Here is a 20741-nt window from a genome sequence, read left to right on the forward strand (position 1 = left end):
AGGAACACACTTCTGGAGCGATAAATTTATCCCATGAATGAATTTACTGCAGTACAGTCACTCTGTGGTTACCACTGTTGGCTCACAGCAACAAGTTCTTGGGTAGAGACATATAGTCAGTATGGTTAGGTTAACTGGTGATTCTAAGTTGCCCATAGTTGTGAATGTGAGTGTGAATGGTCATCAGTCTGTCTTAGCCCTGTGACAGATTTGCAGTCTAACCAGTGTGTACCCTACCTGTTGGGCTGCTGGCAGGGCTGGGATAGGCTCCAGGCCCCCTCCCACTCTGAACTGGACAAGCAGAAGAGAATGGACGGATAAATTTACAGCTGAAGCTTATGAATTGAGGTTTAAATGTTAAGATCTGACAAGTTTTTTTTTATTTTTTTGTTTTTTACTGCACTACAAACATCTTAGTACATTTAAAAAGAGAAAAAAAAACCCCAAAATGATTACATGCAAAATCCAGTGTTATTCTATTAAACAAAAATCCTGTCCAGAGTGGAGGTTTGCACACAGAGTGCTTCATGTTGTTATATCCCATCAATCTCTAGCCTGGATAAAGGAAAAATATAGTAAGTGTGATTACAACACTTACTAGAAATATAAGATTTAAAACAATTAAGTTAACATGGTTTCAAAGCCTATGATAAAGAACAGATGAAGCTAAACATCTGTGCATCATTTTTCTTGAACCATTTATGTTCTCCTCTTGTCTCCATGGCTACAGCCAGGTTACAGTCTCCAGTGTCTGTGTCATCGGCCCAGTTCTCATAGCAGACAAGCTGGTCATTGACCCAGAACCACAGATCAAGAGCACAGCTGTAGCGCAGTCCCAGCCAGATGTGGGGTGTGCTGGCATTCTTGGTTTTCTGTTGCACCAGTTCCTGCTGTTCAAGGTTTGTGATTGAGACCAGGTCATGATAGTGCTTTCTGCAGTAATTTACAGCCTCGTCCCAATTTTTCCTTTCATTGATCAGGATCAACTTTTCTGCCATGAACAAACACAGTTCAGTTCAAATTAAATGAAATCAGGTTTCTAGATTTTCTACCTCAAATACAAAAATACATGAGGAACAAACAAAAGAAAACAAAAAACTAAACAAATTTCATAAAAAATAAGTGTTGGACAGTTTGTCATATTTTTTACTTTCCTGCTGTAAGTTTTTCCAGCTTAGAATTTTCAATTTACTTTATTAAAGTCTTATTATTTAAATTTAAGTGAGCCTTTTTTATATTTAATTTTCTTTTATCAGGAGGATTTAGACACTAGAATTATGTCTCATTATAGCTGTAAATCTAGAACCTATTAGAAACAGTAGCGATACCCACACTCAGAAACTATTATGACCCCTGTGACTCAGGTTCCTAATGAAAGGAGGCTGCATTATGTGTCTGGGGTGTAGCTCTATCTCCATAACAGCTTGCATTATTTAGCTTTATGATGAAACATATACCAACCTCTTCGTGTACAGCTTTTCCATGAGACTAAGAAATATTAGTTTAGCTTTAACATTTATTCCTCAGTAAGAAAACTGACAGAAACCAGATGTGAAAAATGAATCTTTGTAAATCTCACCATCACCGTAGCAGAAGAAAGATTTTCTGGTGTTACAATCATCAGCTTTCCATTTTCCTTCTTTGTTTAATTCAGTCATCGCACATTTCCTGGTGTCGCTGTCAGTTTCAGACAGCTCTTCAGGTAACTCACCAACATCTCTCCAGTGTCTGTAAGAATAATTACTCCCATCTGACCACCTCCAGGTGTCTCTGAACAGGCCGATCCATGATCGTGGTTCATCAGAACTCTTAAATGTACTGACTGCTTCCTTTAACTGTTCTGCTCCACTGGCCAGGTCTGTGTGGTGCTCTCTGCAGTAGCTCTGAGCCTCACGCCACTTTTTTTTATCGTCAATGAAATGTAGTGATTTGTTTTGTTCTGTGGAATAAAGAGAAAGACAAGACTCATAAGAAATGTACATTTCTATCTTTAAATGTATCTTTAAATTGATTTTCTAAAGACACAACTTAAAATAGCTCGAAACCTTCAAAACTAAACTACCAACATTATGGGAATAACCACAGCTGTGACATTATGCTCAGGATGACTTTGCTCTGTGTGGCAGAGAAACAGTTTTCTGATCAAAGGTCTGGTATGAAATTTTGTGTAATGACATTTGGCACCACGAGATGGTTCAGCAAAGCAAAGAACAGTGTCCTGGTGTAACATGAGAGGCAGAGAAAGCACCGTGGGAGGACGGGTATTCAAATGAGCAGGATAGCACACAGGGGCTAAAACACCAGCAGCCAATTATCACATCTTCTCATTTTCATTAGAGATGAGCTGTAGATATGTTTAAATATAAACACTTTGTTTAATTAATACAATTATTGTCAAATATTCTCACCATTATAGCAGATAAAGGGGTGAACATGAGAAGAACCAATATCCAACAACCCACCAGATCTGTCAATCACTACACAGTTCTCAAGATGTCCGCCTCTATCATTAGGTTCATCTGCACTCCATTTCATCTCCTCAGCATTGAACTCCACTCCTGGCAGAGACCAGTGCCAGCTCCTGTTTTCTTTTCCTGAGATGCTGTACAGCCCAATCCAGGCGTTTCCTTGATTCTCTGTAGAATCTGTGTACAGTGTCTTCATATCTTTCATGTTAGGCACTGTGGCCAGGTCTTTATATCCTTCTCTACAGTAGCGCTGAGCTTCGTCCCAAGTTTTAGGCTCTTTAATAAAATAGTATTTATAGCCTTGGCATAAAATCAAGGAACACTGACCTAAAAACACAACAACAACAACAAAAAACAAAAAAACAGGTCATTCAGAAATCTACTGATGGCAAGTTTTGTGAGCAGTTCACAGAAACCCTGCACTAATCTGAAGTGATCCAAATCTGCAGTTTTTACTGTTAAAATGATCGACTTACCCATCAGGATGAGCAGAAAAAGCCTCCGGTGCATATTTCCTCTGTTTGATGAAACTAAGATTTAAAAGACAGATAAACAACCATCAAAGTTAATATAACTGCACCACTTTCACAGATAATAGGGTAATATAGGTAAGGTAATATATGAGTAAGAAAACATACAGTTTATTTTGCACTGTAAAAAAAATACATTACACATGAGGGGAATAGCTACTTTAAAAATGTTTTTGAGTCTTTTAAAAATCAGCAGAAATACAGAATAAATACTGTAAGTTTAATGTAAAGCCAGTGCTGAGCTAACAATGTAAATTGAGACTGAAGTTTGAACTTACATCTGATTATTCTTCTTTCCTTGCTTCAGTCCGATGCCTCTGCGTGTTGTGTTAAAGAAACCTGCACTCAGTAAAATGTCTCTGCTTCAACAAAGATCATTCTATGGTACTCATTTAAATATTCCAACAAGATGGTCATAACAGAGGTAATATAATACTAATATTTACATAATGTCAAACAAACAGAGGGTGTTATTTAAAATAATTTACTTTAACAACATGCTTCCTTCTCTCAGAGGTATTTATATATAATAAAACTTATAATAAAACTAAACTAACTGCATGTCTTTACTGTTTGCATTTTGAAGGTTCTTTGGAAGGTTCATAAACAAAATTAGACTACTGAAACAGAACTTAATGAGCTACACAAATCAATAGGAGCTATGATGTAAGGCCGCGGTCCCCAACCTTTTTTGCGCCACGGACCGGTTTATGCCCGACAATATTTTCATGGACCGGCCTTTAAGGTGTCGCGGATAAATACAGCAAAATAAAACTAGTACCGGTACCGAAAAAAGAAGATTTATTGATAACACACATGAAAAGACCCAGGAAAACCGAGTTAACGATAAAAACGATAACAAAATAACGCTGAAAACCGATAAAAACCCTGAAAACCATACATTTCACACCTGAGCCTCAACTCTCGCGGCCCGGTACCAAACGACTCACAGACCGGTACCGGTCCGAGGCCCGGAGGTTGGGGACCGCTGATGTAAGGTATGCACGTATGCTGAGATGTATGCAAGTGTTGTAAATGCAACAAACAACAAAGAGTAAAGAAAAAGCAGTGCAGGAAGATTTATAATCTGGGATCCAAAGGCCCAGTTAGCACTGATGAACCCTGCTGCACCCACCAGATCTGAAACACTTTAGAGAAGGTTTAAAACAATGAGCAGGGTTCATCACACCTCTCCCAAAAAAGAAAGGTCCCACAGGAACCCCCACAAAATCCAATTCAGCAGCACATTTTAAGTTTACTCATTACCTGATTGATAGCGCGCACGTTTGAGATGTCTAATAGCCAGAAATTCTTAATTGGCTGAATCTTACTGAATGTGTGTGTATATGTGCAAATGTGCATGAACACAGTTTCGCAAACTGGCAAAAGTCCTTTTCAGCTACTACAACGAGTCTGCTATGATACAGCATTAGATCCTCTGAAGAGAGCTGTGTTTAGCCTCATAATAGTGTTTAGCTATGGCATACTCCTTGTTTGTTTAAGTGTGTCCAGTACAAGCTTGACCACCGGTATGTTTGAGCACACAGATAACTGATCTTGTGTTGCAGTTTGTGAACTGTTTAACAGACAACGTCTTTCCACTGTGTGGATGAGTAAAATACGTCTGAAGCATCGTTCAGTTTATTTGGCTGAACAATATTGACAAGATGATCCCTAACTGTCTGAGCTCCTTAAAATAATAAGACAGGAAGTTGCTCCGGTATCAGCACTCAGCAATGCTTCAGCCTCTAGAGTGTGCCAGTGTCTGCAATGCATATTGTTAAGCTGCTGATAACAGCGGTTGAATTCAGAGATGAAGGTTAGTCTTTCTGTTTTTCCAGTTGGAGTTCAGATCTGGACGATATTAAAGCTTGTAGGCTCTCCCAGTTATGGAAGGATGGTACTTTCTTTCATTAAATCTTGATCTCACTTCTTTTGCTCTGTTTTAAATCCAAGTGTGATAAACAAGAATTGTTTTAAGCTGTGAATCATGCAAAGCTACTTTAGAGAGTCCAAGAATAAGAACACAGGAAACAGGAAATGAACAGAAGAGGTCCAATTTAAATAAAAAAAATCTCTCTAAAACCAGTGTATCAGTAACTTATGACGAGAGGAAGCGAAGCAGTATTGCTACAGCTGATAAATGCTCAGTTAAACTGAGGAGTTCTTTGTCTGTCAGCATTAAATCCGAACTTTGATCAGACAATATCTTCTACATCAGTCACAGAACTTCTTAGAATGGCTAAAAAGGGCTGACATCACTTGAGCAGCTAAGACAGTCAGCTAACCGTGATACACATGCCCAGGATTGATCGACCTATGGTGGGCCTGCCTCAACAGGGTGCGTCAAAAGGGTAAAACATAACTTTAGAAGTTTTTCTGGTTGACTGATACAGCTGTCTCAGGGCCTCATGGGGACTGTGCAGTTAACCTCATGGTAGTGAAACTAAAAGGAGGAATAAAAGAATAGGAAAAAAAAAAGTTCTGCTCTTCTCCCCTCTGCTCTTCTTCCCTTTTCTGGGAGGCAGTGGGGAGGTAGAGTGTACAGTCCAATCCGGCGGGGAGGTGTGGGAAGCCAGACTGGGCGCCCCCCTTCCGGCTCTCCTCTCTCCTATCTTATCTTACTTACTTGTCTTACATCTCTCTATCACCTTTTCTGTCCCTTTGAAGAAATGAGGCTCCATAAATTTTAAAGAGGTAAATATTTCTCAGTTGCATTGAATAGATAGAATAAACTGTAGAAAACTAAACAGTAGAAAGAAGAAGAGAAATAAAAATTTTACATAAACCAGTGACAACCCTGATCAACCCTGGCAGGGCCTCCTTGGATGAGGGTGTCTAGTGATAATGGCCGAAACACCCGATGAATCAAAGGTCCACTACTGATGATGTGTCCCAAATTGTAAAATTATAATATAGATCAGATCTCTAAACCTAACCAAGGAAAAATGGCAGATTAGCTTAGGTTAAAGAACGAAAGTTGAGGCACACAACGATGTGTGCAGCTGGTAAAGTTTCTGGGCTGCTTTTCCTCATAACTGTAACATCTGGTCCTTTTACTGAATAAATCTATTTACACTCACTCAGTATTTCCGATTGCTCACCACAGTATCCAGACCGTTGATCCACAGATTCCTGCACAACAAGAAAGAGCAGGTAAGTGTTGTGGCAGGTCAATTAAGTAGTGGCTCTTAACAAGGTGATCACAGACATTTGTGTGATTAAAAGCTCTCATAAAGAAGTTTATTCACTGAGGAGGAACGTTAAGAGCACAAATAATGTTGAAAGTTTTCCATGGTTTTATTTAAATTTTGTTTATATCTGTGTAAATGATTGTATGAATATTTTCATAAATCCTTCAGGGATGCCAGCCCGAGCTTAAAGCCACTCTGCCTCAGTAATTATTACAAAGAGTAAGGCCAGACTTACTGAACAGAATAGATATTTTCACAGTTTTGAACCGTTTCCCCTCCAAATTTGTGAGTCTTGAGTCAGTTCTGGGGAACTGATTTTGGAATCAAATCAAACACTTTCATGAAAATGATGAAAACTTTAATTGTGTTTGTGTATTTGTGACAGTAACGTGTCATTTCACACCAAAAAGTGCAAGTGATGGGCCTTTAGTTTCCCGTCACTTGCATTTAGGATACAAAAGTCTTTCTGACCCAGGAGTCAGTGTTGTGCGTGACACAACCTGGCAGTGTCCGTGTGCACACACTGGCTCTGTTTCTTATGAGAGTTTGGCACTATAACTTAATATTTTGCAATAAGGGTTTTAAGCCCACAGCCTGTTTACACAAGAATGTGCACACATTGTGTGGGCAAGAGCAAACATAGAGAGGGGTTATTAACATCGGAATAGCTGTCAAGAATACGTCTTAACTTGCTGATTGTTTAGGAATCCTGTTCTTGCTCAATATCACTACTTGAAGAGTCTCTGTTATCGTTTCCACTTGAGAAAGTTGTAATCTCCACAACTTTCTGTGCAATTATTCATTAAACTGTTCAAGGATGCAAAGAATAATCTGTGTAACCGATAACACTTAAGTGTTTTCACAGCTGTGGAAATAAACACAAGGCTTCCAGCTTAATGGTGTTTGATGACATTTTAAAGAATGGAAGTATTCATATCAGCTGAAAGAGAAACACATCTATCAGGTAACCACAAGAAGTATGTGTGTATATTCATGTAACATCTACGTATAGTGTCAAGCCAGTATTTTGGATTTTTTTTGCAAGTTATGCATAACTTTAAAGTATACAACAATTCCCCCTGGTACAGTTTTTGCAAAAGCACATGCACACTGCCCCCAGATTTGGGGCCATCATGGTTCTGAGCACTGCAGCAGCGATCTCTCACTGTCTTGTGTGCTCACGGACAGACTTTGGCAACACAATAGTAACACATTTTTACAGGTGTGTAAGGTGAGAACAAAATGAATGACCCAACTTCATTTGTTTCAGTTCCATAGAAATATTTTTGACAGCTTTTTGTTTCACTCTATATTGACTTATGTCAACATTTTTTTGTAGACCCAAAAAAATGTTGATGACAGTTGATAACTGAGGAAATTTGCTTTAAGTGCCGCTCCTCAGAGTACACTGTTTAATTCTCTCACAGCCTAAGAAGCGACAACAACACTTCCATCTACATCAGGTACGACAAATTAAAAATTTTACATGGCAACGTATATATAGTTTAAGTATATATGTTTATATATCATAAGTAATGATAGATATTTATCCAAAAAGTTCTTTTTTAATACGGAAAAAAGTTCTTTTTTAATTTATTATTTTTCAGTTTCAAAGTTATTGAAATTGCTATAGTTTGGATTGGAGGATAAAGAAGTATAATGAAGGGATTTATCCCTATTAAAATATTAATAAATGCACACATATGAGTCAGAATGCACTACAACAAATTTTGTCCCTGCCTTTTTAAAAACCTTATTTACTCTACCTTTAAAATGAAGGACTTGGAACGTAGCTGACTACATTTTTAATGGCTATTGTGGAACATCATGTTCTTATCAAGTTTACTCTTTCTGTGCACAGCGCTTAATAAATGAATTTTACTTACCAACAAAGAATTTCCATATGGATGCATTCACAGTAAACTGATTTCATTTTGTACAATGTTATATCTTCTTGAAGGATCCACAGTGGCAAACCTGATTTACATGAAACCATATTTATGATATTTAGAAACATGGAGAATAGAGAGTGTTTTATGTTTGTGTATTTGTTCTTTATTCCAATTTTTTTTTATAGTTAACATATACAGCACGGTTTTCAGATCCAATCGGATCATCATCTGCAGCCCAATGACAGAGCCGTCGTCAGCAGAGTGGGGCTCTGGCCTCTTTGACTGCATGAAAGACAAGTTGTCTTGTAAGAATCAATACTGGACTTTAACTTGTATGTTTGATAAGTGTAAAAAATGCCAATATTTTACTATTTGTGTCATGATTTTCAGGTTGCTATGCTTTTTGGTGCTGGCCATGCTATGCGATCACCATTTCAAAATCACTTGGAGAGAACCCTTTCCTCCCGATTTTGGACATGTGCTCCCCTGGGGCACTATCGATCCTCGGGATACCATTGTTTGTTGCCCCCGTAGCCTTATCATTCAGGATTACCATGAGAAAGAAATATGGAATTGAGGTATGACACCAATAAAACAATTTTTAATTTTTTTTAACAGATATCATTTATAAGATGCATTTCTTCATCTAGAAATGCAGATTTATAAAAATCTTTACACAAAAACCTTTTAATAAACAACCAAGAATGTGAAAAAAAACCTTTAATGTAACGTTGCAAACCTAAGTGCAGTTATCTATAATGCAAATATTATGTTATAATTAAAGGATAGAAATAACAAACAGCTATTTCCTCCATAGGGGACTCTCCAGAGAGACATCGTACACACTTGTTTCTGCAACCTATGTGTCTGGTGTCAGATTGATCGTGAGCTAAAACGTCGTAAGAATAGCTCTACTGTGCAATCTCAAAATCCTGTGACTGCACAACCTGGAGCCACTGGAAAGTAATTGTAACCAAAAAGTACAAAATTAAAATAGATGCACCTCATGTACTTACGTATTTCCCTTTCTCTTACTTTCTGTTACAATAAGGAGTTTTAGCGAATTTCTGTTGTTAAAACAAACATTTTTATTGAAAACAATAAAAATGCGATGTAATGTAATTATGATTCAACTATTTGAAAATTGTACTGCACTGCTGGATTATGTTTGGGTACAAAGTTAATATTATGACTGTTATTCATCTACCTGGCTATAAATCTAAAGGCTACTAATGTGTGCATGTAAGTATCTCTCAATCAGACACAATAAACAAATAAATCTGAGTAATATCTTTTTTTTGTCTCTAATGATGAAGAACTTTAAAGGAAAGTAAATATTAAGCTCCAATTATTGGCAAGCTCGATGTTAGAATAGCATCACTGTCACTGATGGTGAGAAGAAGCCTGTGTTGTGTGTTATTTGAGCTTTCTGTGGTGTTTGTGACTGGTGTTTAGTTACACCAGTGTTCCCATCATATTATGTTCGGTATTTATCTCTTATATTTTGGGTAATTTCCTATTTTATTAGCTGGTTTTCTGTTGTGTTCTGGTGCCACCTTTTCATTGTCTTAATTGTCTACACCTGTCCTGTTCTGCCAGCTGTATCCACTTCCCCGATTATCTTTCATGGCGTGTGTGTGTGTGTGTGTGTGTTTGTGTGTGTGAGAGAGAGAGAGAGAGAGAGAGAGCCTGTCTGACTCAGATCACACAGCTGTCCTATGCTTGAAAAGCCGTCTTTCCTTTGTTGCATCATCTGTTTATATCTCTCTGTGTTTTTGGTTTATCATTTGAACTATGGACTACTACATGTACTAGAAACTTAGCATAACCTGAGTTTTGTAGGAATCTCTGCCTGCCATATCAGCATTTGTGGTCCTTATAATCACTTAACAATGCACTCAATCAATCTAAGGTGATTCAAATATGTAATTTTTATTGGTAAAATGATCTACTTACCCACCAGAATGAGCAGGCAATCCAGCACTGCATGTTTTTTGAAACTGTAAATGTTGCTGTCATTTTTGTCATGGGTCAATAAAAACTGGACAAAGTTGTGACTAATTGAACATTACAAGACAGGAAGCAAAACAGAATACACTGACACAGGAGACAGACTGTCAAAGTAAAACAGGAAACTAACATAGAGACGCCGACTTGACAAGGGGCACAGCAAACCTGGAACACAGAGACAGAAACAGAAGGACTCTAAATAACACTGAAACCAAAGACAAGAGATTCTAAATAAGACAAAAGCAAAGACTATTAATAATAAACAACACAAAACGCTGGGTCACCGATGCAGGACCATGACAGAAATATGGAAACTGTAAACAAAAAAGAACAAACATATAGATGAAAATAATGCAGCTAAGAATAAACAAAGAAGATTAGACAAATAAATGCTTCAACAACCACTGACTTATTGCAATGCTCTTACTCTGTGGAAACTATATGGAAAAAAAAATCTAATTTTGAACAATGAAAGAAAGAAAAACTACTTTAAACTTCAACCTATATATTATAAATTTTGAAAAGCAACACAAAGTTTTATTGTATATTTGATTATTTGTGTTTCCTTGCTTCTCTCTGATGTCTCTATTTGATGTGTTAATGAAGGCTGCATTCAATAAAGTTCCTCATCCTGCTCCAACAGGGAAGGCTCTGTTGAATGGATTTGAATATGCAAACAAGAAGTCTAAGCTGGCCAAACACCAGGAAATATAATAACAATATTTACATAATATAATGGAAACAGGACAGACAAGAAGCCAAACCTGCTGTTTGACATGCTGAAAGACACAACTAAAAACATCCTTTCTGTTAGAGCAATGGTAAAAGACTAAATTAAATGAATGTTTTTAATACTTGAGATTTGTTTTTCTTTGTAGTTGTGGTTGTGGTCTGATAGGTTTGTAGTTTGAACCTATTCGCTGGAACGTTGAAGACAATATAATTACAAAGCAAGCAAGACACGAGTAGGCAAAGTTCTTCATGTTTCTCGTGCACGGGAGAGAACCGGACAAACGCCGTTCCTTCGCTTGACCCCAGTCGCTCTCGTCCGCTCCCCCGTAACACTGCTCTTTTATTGAGGTTACATGAATATACATAGGTTCAATAACATATGACGTCTACATACAAACAAAGAGTACCTTGCCTGTGTGTGTGTGTGTGTGTGTGTGTGTTGGGTGGGGGTGGGGTGGGGGGGGGGGGGTCAGAGCGTGGCCCCATAAACGACTTCCTTTAACCTGCTGGTCTGGAAAATCCAACAGTTTATCTATATGTAAAAAAGCACTTAGACTAAAACTGACATAGCTACGTTAATCCTACCGTAAAACAATAAAACAAGGTACGACCTCTTCCCATGCCCCCAGGATGTAGGTGTGCATTCCTGGAAAGATCACACATCCTATCACTACACAATTGAGTATACACCTCTAAGCATATATGGTTAAATATTTCTAAGCATAAATGACAATCAGCAATACAAAACCTAACATGGTCATTCTGAAAACTGACCAACAAGTTAAACAACAAGAAAGTATTTGTGTAGAAGATAAACTAAATTCATGTTGATAATCAAGTTTATAATCTTAAATCTAGAAAACTTTTCCGTGTTCTAGATGTGTTCATATCTATTTTAACTACAACTTCTTAATAATGCTGCTGACATAGTTTGAATACTTGTAGTAGCAGAAAGTAGCATGTAACTAAAGACGTATGGAAAGTTTACAATCCAACACGCTGGACAGAGTTTATTTGTGTCATCAATAATAATTTAAAATTATTGTAAAACATTTCGTTCCAGGAATTTTTTTGAGAATATAAAGAAAAATAAAAATGTGTGGATGGGCGGTCAACGGTTAAATTATGGCTGACAGCTGCTGCTGGAAATTTTTAAGAGGTAAATATTTTTAACCCAATAATATCATAGTGGTCACCTTTTTCCACTCAGAAGAGGCACCATTTACACAAATGTTCAGTCAGTCCATAGAAAAACATGTCAGTGTGGTTTAACTCAGAAACTCTGATGAGCGCACAGAGACACTCATGATGTGTCTCTGTGTGCACGTCTTCAGGTATTCCTGTCAGTTCACCGTGTTTAAGGGTTTTTCATGTTTTAGTTTTAGATCACCCAGTTTAGGTTATTGTTTCGTTTCACCCATGCCCTTCATTTGTATTTATTTTACCAGCCTTAGTAAACTGCTCGTTTTCTGTTACTCCACGTCACGTTTCACTTTCTGTTTTGGTCTGCATTTGAGTCCTTTTTTGCTACACATACAGTCTGCCACTGCCAGCATAGCACACAGTGTGTCTCTGTGCGCTGTGCTAATGAAGTCTGCACTCAGTAAAATATTCCATTCTGCTCCAGTAAAGAGGATTTTATTGTGTGCATTTGGATATCATCATACAAACAGTGCTACAATAACAATATTTGCATCATATCATTAAATGGAGAGCAAACACAATGGTGAACTTTTGATCAACCACCCCCCCAAAACCAGTCATTTCTCCTGAGACTACATATAATGAAAAATAGGCGAATGAGTTTTTTTTTTTTTTTTACTTTTTGAGATGTATTTTGAAAAAAAATAAAATAAAACTTCAGATTTCTAAGAAACATTAATAATTTCTTATTCCTTCAGAATAAACAATGATCTTTGCTAATTTATTTTCAAATGATACCTAACGGTCATCCGACAGCTTTCATCACTAGTAAAAATGCTCATTTTTTTGACTCTCTGATGTGTTAATATTAAAGTGGTGCAAACACATTAGTCACTTTTCTGCACATTTATTTTATGCTGGCTTTAAAATCCGAGTGAGGAATTTGGCAACAGTGAATGTATCCAATGCGTTAACTCATTGTTCTTGCTTATTTTATTTTAAATTTTTGTCTCACATTTCACACAGTTGACAATTTCAATAAAGTAGCATAATTCAGCAAATATTGAGAGTTTACAGTCCAGTGTATTGTTGTAGTTTATGTGGAGCACTCTCAATCAGAGTTCAAAAGTATCACAAAATAGATACATTTAAAATAGGACACAATGGCGTGGATTTATTTTATTTTATTTTATTTTTTTTACTGCACTACAAACTTCTTAGTACATTTAAAAAGAGAAAAAAACGAAAATGACTACATGCAAAATCCAGTGTTATTGTATTAAACAAAAATCCTGTCCAGAGTGGAGGTTTGCACTCAGAGTGCTTCTTGTTGTTATATCCCATCAATCTCTAGCCTGGATAAAGGAAAAATATAGTAAGTGTGATTACAACACTTACTAGAAATATAAGATTTAAAACAATTAAGTTAACATGGTTTCAAAGCCTATGATAAAGAACAGATGAAGCTAAACATCTCTGCATCATTTTTCTTGAACCATTTATGTTCTCCTCTTGTCTCCATGGCTACAGCCAGGTTACAGTCTCCAGTGTCTGTGTCATCGGCCCAGTTCTCATAGCAGACAAGCTGGTCATTGACCCAGAACCACAGATCAAGAGCACAGCTGTAGCGCAGTCCCAGCCAGATGTGGGATGTGCTGGCATTCTTGGTTTTCTGTTCAACCAGTTCCTGCTGTTCAAGGTTTGTGATGGAGATCAGGTCATGATAGTGCTCTCTGCAGTAATTTACAGCCTCGTCCCAGTTTTTGCTTTCATTGATCAGGATCAACTTTTCTGCCATGAACAAACACAGTTCAGTTCAAATTAAATGAAATCAGGTTGCAAGATTTTCCACCTCAAATACAAAAAAATATGTGGAGCAAATAAAAGAAAAAACAAACAACGAAACAAGTCACAAATTTCATAAAAATAAGAGCTGGACAAATTGACATATTTTTTAATTTCCTGCTTTACGTTTTCCAGTTTAGAATGTTTACTTTTCCTGATTTACTTTATTAAAGTCTCATTATTTAAATTTAAATGAGCCTTTTTTTTAAAAAAAATAAATAAATGTAATTTTCTTTTATCAGGAGGATTTAGAAACAAGAATTATGTCTCATTATAGCTGTAAATCTAGAACCTATTAGAAACAGTAGCGATAACCACACTCAGAAACTATTATGACCCCTGTGACTCAGGTTCCTAATGAAAGGAGGCTGCATTATGTGTCTGGGGTGTAGCTCTATCTCCATAACAGCTTGCATTATTAAGCTTGATGATGAAACATATACCAGCCCTTCATGTACACTTTTTTCAACGAGAAAAGAAATATTAGTTTAGCTTTAACATTTATTCCTTCAGTAAGAAAACTGACAGAAACCAGATGTGAAAGATGAATCTCTGTAAATCTCACCATCACCGTAGCAGAAGAAAGATTTTCTGGTATTACAATCATCAGCTTTCCATTTTCCTTCTTTGTTTAATTCAGTCATCGCACATTTCCTGGTGCCGCTGTCAGTTTTAGACCACTCTTCAGGTAACTCACCAACATCTCTCCAGTGTCTGTAAGAATAATTACTCCCATCTGACCACCTCCAGGTGTCTCTGAACAGGCCGATCCATGATCGTGTTTCATCAGAAATCTTAAATGTACTGACTGCTTCCTTTAACTGTTCTGCTCCACTGGCCAGGTCTGTGTGGTGCTCTCTGCAGTAGCTCTGAGCCTCACGCCACTTTTTTTTTTTTATTGTCAATGAAATGTAGTGATTTGTTTTGTTCTGTGGAATAAAGAGAAAGACAAGACTCATAAGAAATGTACATTTCTATCTTTAAATGTATCTTTAAATTGATTTTCTAAAGACACAACTTAAAATAGCTCGAAACCTTCAAAACTAAACTACCAACATTATGGGAATAACCACAGCTGTGACATTATGCTCAGGATGACTTTGCTCTGTGTGGCAGAGAAACAATTTTCTGATCAAAGGTCTGGTATGAAATTTTGTGTAATGACATTTGGCACCACGAGATGGTTCAGCAAAGCAAAGAACAGTGTCCTGGTGTAACATGAGAGGCAGAGAAAGCACCGTGGGAGGACGGGTATTCAAATGAGCAGGATAGCACACAGGGGCTAAAACACCAGCAGCCAATTATCACATCTTCTCATTTTCATTAGAGATGAGCTGTAGATATGTTTAAATATAAACACTTTGTTTAATTAATACAATTATTGTCAAATATTCTCACCATTATAGCAGATAAAGCGGTGAACATGAGAAGAACCAAAATCCAACAACCCACCAGATCTGTCAATCACTACACAGTTCTCAAGATATCCGCCTCTATCATTAGGTTCACCTGCACTCCATTTCATCTCCTCAGCATTGAACTCCACTCCTGGCAGAGACCAGTGCCAGCTCCTGTTTTCTTTTCCTGAGATGCTGTACAGCCCAATCCAGGCGTTTCCTTGATTCTCTGTAGAATCTGTGTACAGTGTCTTCATATATGTCATGTTAGGCACTGTGGCCAGGTCTTTATATCCTTCTCTACAGTAGCGCTGAGCTTCGTCCCAAGTTTTAGGCTCTTTAATAAAATAGTATTTATAGCCTTGGCATAAAATCAAGGAACACTGACCTAAAAACAACAACAACAACAACAACAACAACAAGTTATTCAGAAATCTACTGATGGCAAAAATGTTGTTAATAAAATTATATCCGGAGGGCTGCAGTCACATAGAGACTGCTCACACATGGTTGTTGACAGAAATTGTGTTTTGGATGTTGTTATCTGACAGGTTTTGTAAGCAGTTCACAGAAACCTTCATTAATCTCAAGTGATGCAGTAAATCTGTGGTTTTTAATGTTAAATTGATCGACTTACCCATCAGGATGAGCAGAAAAAGCCTCCCGTGCATATTTCCTCTGTTTGATGAAACTAAGATTTTAATTGTGTCGATTTTGAGTTAATATAGTTAGATGTTTGAGTTAGATGAGTTCTAAGGAAGACCAGTGAAAGATGGATGCAAAAATCAAACTGTAAACAGGAACCACAACAAGCAGGACAATTTCAAATAATATGAATAAGAAATTAAAGGTTGGATCCAGTTTCTTTTACATAAAAAAGATTATTATTACAAACCAAGAGAATTCCTACTTTAAAAATTCTTAAAATGTTCATTCTAAAACTAAAAATGCTTTTCATTTTAAAAATGCAAATCATTTTAATATTAAGCAGAAAATGAGGAAGAAATAAATATTGTAGGTAAAAATGTTAATTTCAACTACAAAGTTTTAACTTACATCTGGTTATTCTTCTGTGCTTCGCTCCGATGCGTCTGCGTGTTGCTGTAAAGAAGACTGCACTTAATAAAATATTCCACTCTGCTTCAACAAAGAGAATTCTGTGGTGTGCATTTAAATATTCCTACTTTTGGTTTAACAGTGGGACTTTGTGTTTACTGGAAGCATATCTGGAAGTTTGTTCTTTTTAAACTTGTTTTTTGTTGCCATCTCTTCCTCCTGCGTGTGCAGTCCTCCTCATTGACACAGTGAACAGCTCGTGTCACGTCTTAAGAAACTAAATGATAGAAAAGAGGAAGAAGTGAAACATGCACTGTTGGCTGTCCAGCAAATAAATACAGAAAGTGTCACTTCACAGAAAGACACTTCTGTGGGAGATAAACTAAAATAGTTGTTCATACTGAATTTTTATATTTAAAAATCAGACTTAGGGAAAAACAAAATGTTCTGTGTCATGAAACTTGCTCTTATTCCCTGGTTAAATCACCATGGCAACTTATGGTGAACACACAACCTGGTTGAGAGCAGGTTGTGTGTTCAGGTTTTCAGTTTAAAATCAGCTCAGCTTTTTTTTAATTTTACCATTCTCTAAGCTGTCGCTACATTTGTAAGTGACTGCAGCATTAATCTTCTGTTTACAACATTCTTGCATTTTACTATTTTATATTTCATGTTCTTAGATTTTTATCACAAATTTAACCACCATCAACATTGAAAAGAAAGAAAAAGACCTTCTAGTGTTTAACATGGACATTAATTGAAAATAACTAAAAGGAAACAATAAGATGGGAGCTCAGTCACAAAGCCCTCCTGGTTTTTTACTATATGATTGTAAATATTGGTCTATTTCTTTCTGAAAAGCATAAAAATGAAGTTTAAACTGTCTAAGAATACAAAACTTTATGAAAAATATATTTATTAGTTTTTCATATTCTTTTACTTTGTTAAAACAAAAGCATAGTCCAACATAATTTCAGAGCTACTGTTTAATGGTGATTTACACAAAAAGACCAAACTGGGTAACATGAATCATTTAAAGTACAAGCACACGACTTTTCAGACATTTTTCAGGTGCTTGGCTGACTCGAATGCACCATCTAGTGTTCAAGAAAAAAAATAGAAAAAAGAGAAATAAAAGTAGACGGAAACAGAATAAACTCTTTATGTTAGACACCAAACTAATAATTACATATATGTGGTTTTGAGACACATTAGCTATTATAAGCATATAAATGCTGTGGTGTACTTTGCTGTAAACACCCAGAAAGCTGTAACCTGACCGTTTTTCAACAAATAAAACATTTTTAAGTTTGAAAAAACAAAACAAAAAAGGGATTCTTATTCTGTAAGTAGGTAGTAGTAAACAATATGCAAAAAACAAAACAAAAACACAAAAAAAACCTTAAGAATAAACACAAAGAGAAATTATCACTGTTAGATGTCATCTGCTTCTAGTTTTGATTTTGATTTTTTGACTTCATAATTACGAGAAATATCAACTCTATAAGCAGTCATTTAGACTGGTTTAAAAGCCTATCGCAGCGAACAGATGAAGTTAAACATCTCTGGATCATTTTTCTTGAACCATTTATGCTCTCCTCCTGTCTCCATGGCTACAGTCATGCCACACCGTCCAGCGTGATCCTCATTGGCCCAGTTCTCATAACAGACAACCTGGTCACTGACCCACAGCCACAGTTGAAAAACACAGCTGAAGCGCAGTCCCAGCCACACATACGTGGCGTTCTTCACTTTCTCCTTCACTAATTCTTCCTCTTCGGGATTTGTGATAGAGACCAGATCATGATGGTGCCGCTGGCAGTAAGTTAAGGCCTCATCCCATTTTTTGTTTTCTTTGATCAGAATGAAGCTTTCTGGCATGAACAAACACAGGATGGTCGGTTAAAAGGAAACAAATCAGGACAAAAACAAAAGAAAAAGAATTTAAGCATTTTCTGTTTCAAATCTTTACTCCTCTTGATTTACCCGTGGTAAAATCATTAATGTCATATGACTTGTTACCCAGAGTATACCTCGACCACCCCAAGTTATCGAGAAGATTTCTTTCTTTCTTAAGAATTATTTACATGTAAGTTGCATTACAGGCCCTCATTGACAGAAACTGATGTGACTAATGTGTCTTAAGTTCCTTACAAAAGAAGTCTGCATTAAGCGTCTGGGGTATACCTTTATCTCCATAAAAGCTTGCATTATTTCGCTTTGATGATGACTTCTTTTCAATAAGAATAAGAAAGATTAGTTTAGTTTGAATATGTATTCCTTGAGTAAGAAACATGACAGATACCAGATGTGAAAGATGCATTTTTGCAAATCTCACCGTCATCATAGCAGAAGAAAGGTTTACTGGTGTTATAAGTAATAATAAGAGTTGGAAATATTTTTTACTTTTCCTGATTTAAGTTTTTCCAATTTAGAATTTTAACTTTTACTAATTTTCTTTATTAAAGTCCTATTAACTAAAATCTTTCATGTATGAGTGAGCCTTTAAAAAAAAGGAAAAAAAACTGGAGAATTCATAAACAAGTATTATTATAAACTAATATGACCCCTGGTTCTTATAAGGTTCCTAATGAAAGGAGGCTGCATTATGTGTCTGGGGTGTAGCTCTATCTCCATAACAGCTTGCATTATTAAGCTTGATGATGAAACATATACCAGCCCTTCATGTACACTTTTTCAGTGAGAGAAGAAATATTAGTTTAGCTTTAACATTTATTCCTTCAGTAAGAAAACTGACAGAAACCAGATGTGAAAAATGAATCTTTGTAAATCTCGCCATCACCGTAGCAGAAGAAAGATTTTCTGGTGTTACAATCATCAGCTTTCCATTTTCCTTCTTTGTTTAATTCAGTCATCGCACATTTCCTGGTGCCGCTGTCAGTTTCAGACAGCTCTTCAGGTAACTCACCAACATCTCTCCAGTGTCTGTAAGAATAATTACTCCCATCTGACCACCTCCAGGTGTCTCTGAACAGGCCGATCCATGATCGTGGTTCATCAGAACTCTTAAATGTACTGACTGCTTCCTTTAACTGTTCTGCTCCACTGGCCAGGTCTGTGTGGTGCTCTCTGCAGTAGCTCTGATCCTCACGCCACATTTTTTTATTGTCAATGAAATGTAGTGATTTGTTTTGTTCTGTGGAATAAAGAGAAAGACAAGACTCATAAGAAATGTACATTTCTATCTTTAAATGTATCTTTAAATAGATTTTCTAAAGACACAACTTAAAATAGCTCGAAACCTTCAAAACTAAACTACCAACATTATGGGAATAACCACAGCTGTGACATTATGCTCAGGGTGACTTTGCTCTGTGTGGCAGAGAAACAGTTTTCTGATCAAAGGTCTGGTATGAAATTTTGTGTAATGACATTTGGCACCACGAGATGGTTCAGCAAAGCAAAGAACAGTGTCCTGGTGTAACATGAGAGGCAGAGAAAGCACTGTGGGAGGACGGGTATTCAAATGAGCAGGATAGCACACAGGGGCTAAAACACCAGCAGCCAATTATCACATCTTCTCATTTTCATTAGAGATGAGCTGTAGATATGTTTAAATATAAACACTTTGTTTAATTAATACAATTATTGTCAAATATTCTCACCATTATAGCAGATAAAGGGGTGAACATTAGAAGAACCAAGATCCATCAACCGACTGGAGCTGTCAATCAGTGCACAGTTCTCAAGATGTCCGCCTCCATCATTAGGTTCACCTGCACTCCATTTCACGTCTTTATCATTGAACTCCACTCCTGGCAGAGACCAGTGCCACCTCCTGTTTTCTTTTCCTGAGATGCTGTACAGCCCAATCCAGGCATTTCCTTGATTCTCTGTAGAATCTGTGTACAGTGTCTTCATATATGTCATGTTAGGCACTGTGGCCAGGTCTTTATATCCTTCTCTACAGTAGCGCTGAGCTTCATCCCAAGTTTTAGGCTCTTTAATAAAATAGTATTCATAGCGCTGGCATAAAATCAAGGAACACTGACCTAAAAACACAACAACAACAACAAAAAACAAACAAACAGGTCATTCAGAAATCTACTGATGGCAAGTTTTGTGAGCAGTTCACAGAAACCCTGCACTAATCTGAAGTGATGCAAATCTGCAGTTTTTACTGTTAAAATGATCGACTTACCCATCAGGATGAGCAGAAAAAGCCTCCGGTGCATATTTCCTCTGTTTGATGAAACTAAGATTTAAAAGACAGATAAACAACCATCAAAGTTAATATAACTGCACCACTTTCACAGATAATAGGGTAATATAGGTAAGGTAATATATGAGTAAGAAAACATACAGTTTATTTTGCACTGTAAAAAAATACATTACACATGAGGGGAATAGCTACTTTAAAAATGTTTTTGAGTCTTTTAAAAATCAGCAGAAATACAGAATAAATACTGTAAGTTTAATGTAAAGCCAGTGCTGAGCTAACACTCATTTAAAT

The 20741-nt window shown here is 36.7% G+C and overlaps 2 protein-coding genes across 2 annotated transcripts; both read right to left on the minus strand.

The window, feature by feature from the left end:
* Positions 1 to 535: 535 nt before the first annotated feature.
* On the minus strand, positions 536 to 16848 carry LOC120722566 (macrophage mannose receptor 1-like). Its single transcript, XM_040013581.1, has 10 exons — positions 16268 to 16848; positions 15849 to 15963; positions 15213 to 15599; positions 14380 to 14743; positions 13417 to 13760; positions 3277 to 3301; positions 2945 to 2998; positions 2409 to 2795; positions 1580 to 1939; positions 536 to 991 (listed from the first exon to the last, which is right to left on the minus strand). Exons 3-10 carry the CDS (start codon positions 15237 to 15239, stop codon positions 645 to 647), a joined length of 1908 nt encoding a protein of 635 aa, XP_039869515.1. The 5' UTR covers positions 15240 to 15599; positions 15849 to 15963; positions 16268 to 16848; the 3' UTR covers positions 536 to 644.
* A 528-nt stretch (positions 16849 to 17376) lies between these two features.
* On the minus strand, positions 17377 to 20716 carry LOC120722568 (macrophage mannose receptor 1-like). Its single transcript, XM_040013584.1, has 4 exons — positions 20430 to 20716; positions 19894 to 20280; positions 19065 to 19424; positions 17377 to 18141 (listed from the first exon to the last, which is right to left on the minus strand). The coding sequence occupies exons 1-4, from the start codon at positions 20461 to 20463 to the stop codon at positions 17801 to 17803; spliced, it is 1122 nt and encodes a 373-aa protein (XP_039869518.1). The 5' UTR covers positions 20464 to 20716; the 3' UTR covers positions 17377 to 17800.
* Positions 20717 to 20741: the final 25 nt, after the last annotated feature.

The sequence above is a fragment of the Simochromis diagramma genome, unplaced genomic scaffold (assembly GCF_900408965.1).
Source record: "Simochromis diagramma unplaced genomic scaffold, fSimDia1.1 OVJJ01000649.1, whole genome shotgun sequence".
Taxonomy (NCBI): domain Eukaryota; kingdom Metazoa; phylum Chordata; class Actinopteri; order Cichliformes; family Cichlidae; genus Simochromis; species Simochromis diagramma.

What these genes read in the sequence shown, in the direction of transcription:
- LOC120722566 (XM_040013581.1), bottom strand. Translation starts at nt 15,239, where the DNA reads ATGTTCACCGCTTTATCTGCTATAATG. An exon ending in CCCCTTTATCTGCTATAATG is followed by an intron (nt 1,940 to 2,408) that starts GTGAGAATATTT and finishes TTTATTCCACAG; the next exon opens with AACAAAACAAATCACTACAT. An exon ending in TTTCTTCTGCTACGGTGATG is followed by an intron (nt 992 to 1,579) that starts GTGAGATTTACA and finishes TGTTCATGGCAG; the next exon opens with AAAAGTTGATCCTGATCAAT.
- LOC120722568 (XM_040013584.1), bottom strand. Translation starts at nt 20,463, where the DNA reads ATGCACCGGAGGCTTTTTCTGCTCATCCTGATGG. An exon ending in TTTTCTGCTCATCCTGATGG is followed by an intron (nt 20,281 to 20,429) that starts GTAAGTCGATCA and finishes TTGTGTTTTTAG; the next exon opens with GTCAGTGTTCCTTGATTTTA. An exon ending in CCCCTTTATCTGCTATAATG is followed by an intron (nt 19,425 to 19,893) that starts GTGAGAATATTT and finishes TTTATTCCACAG; the next exon opens with AACAAAACAAATCACTACAT.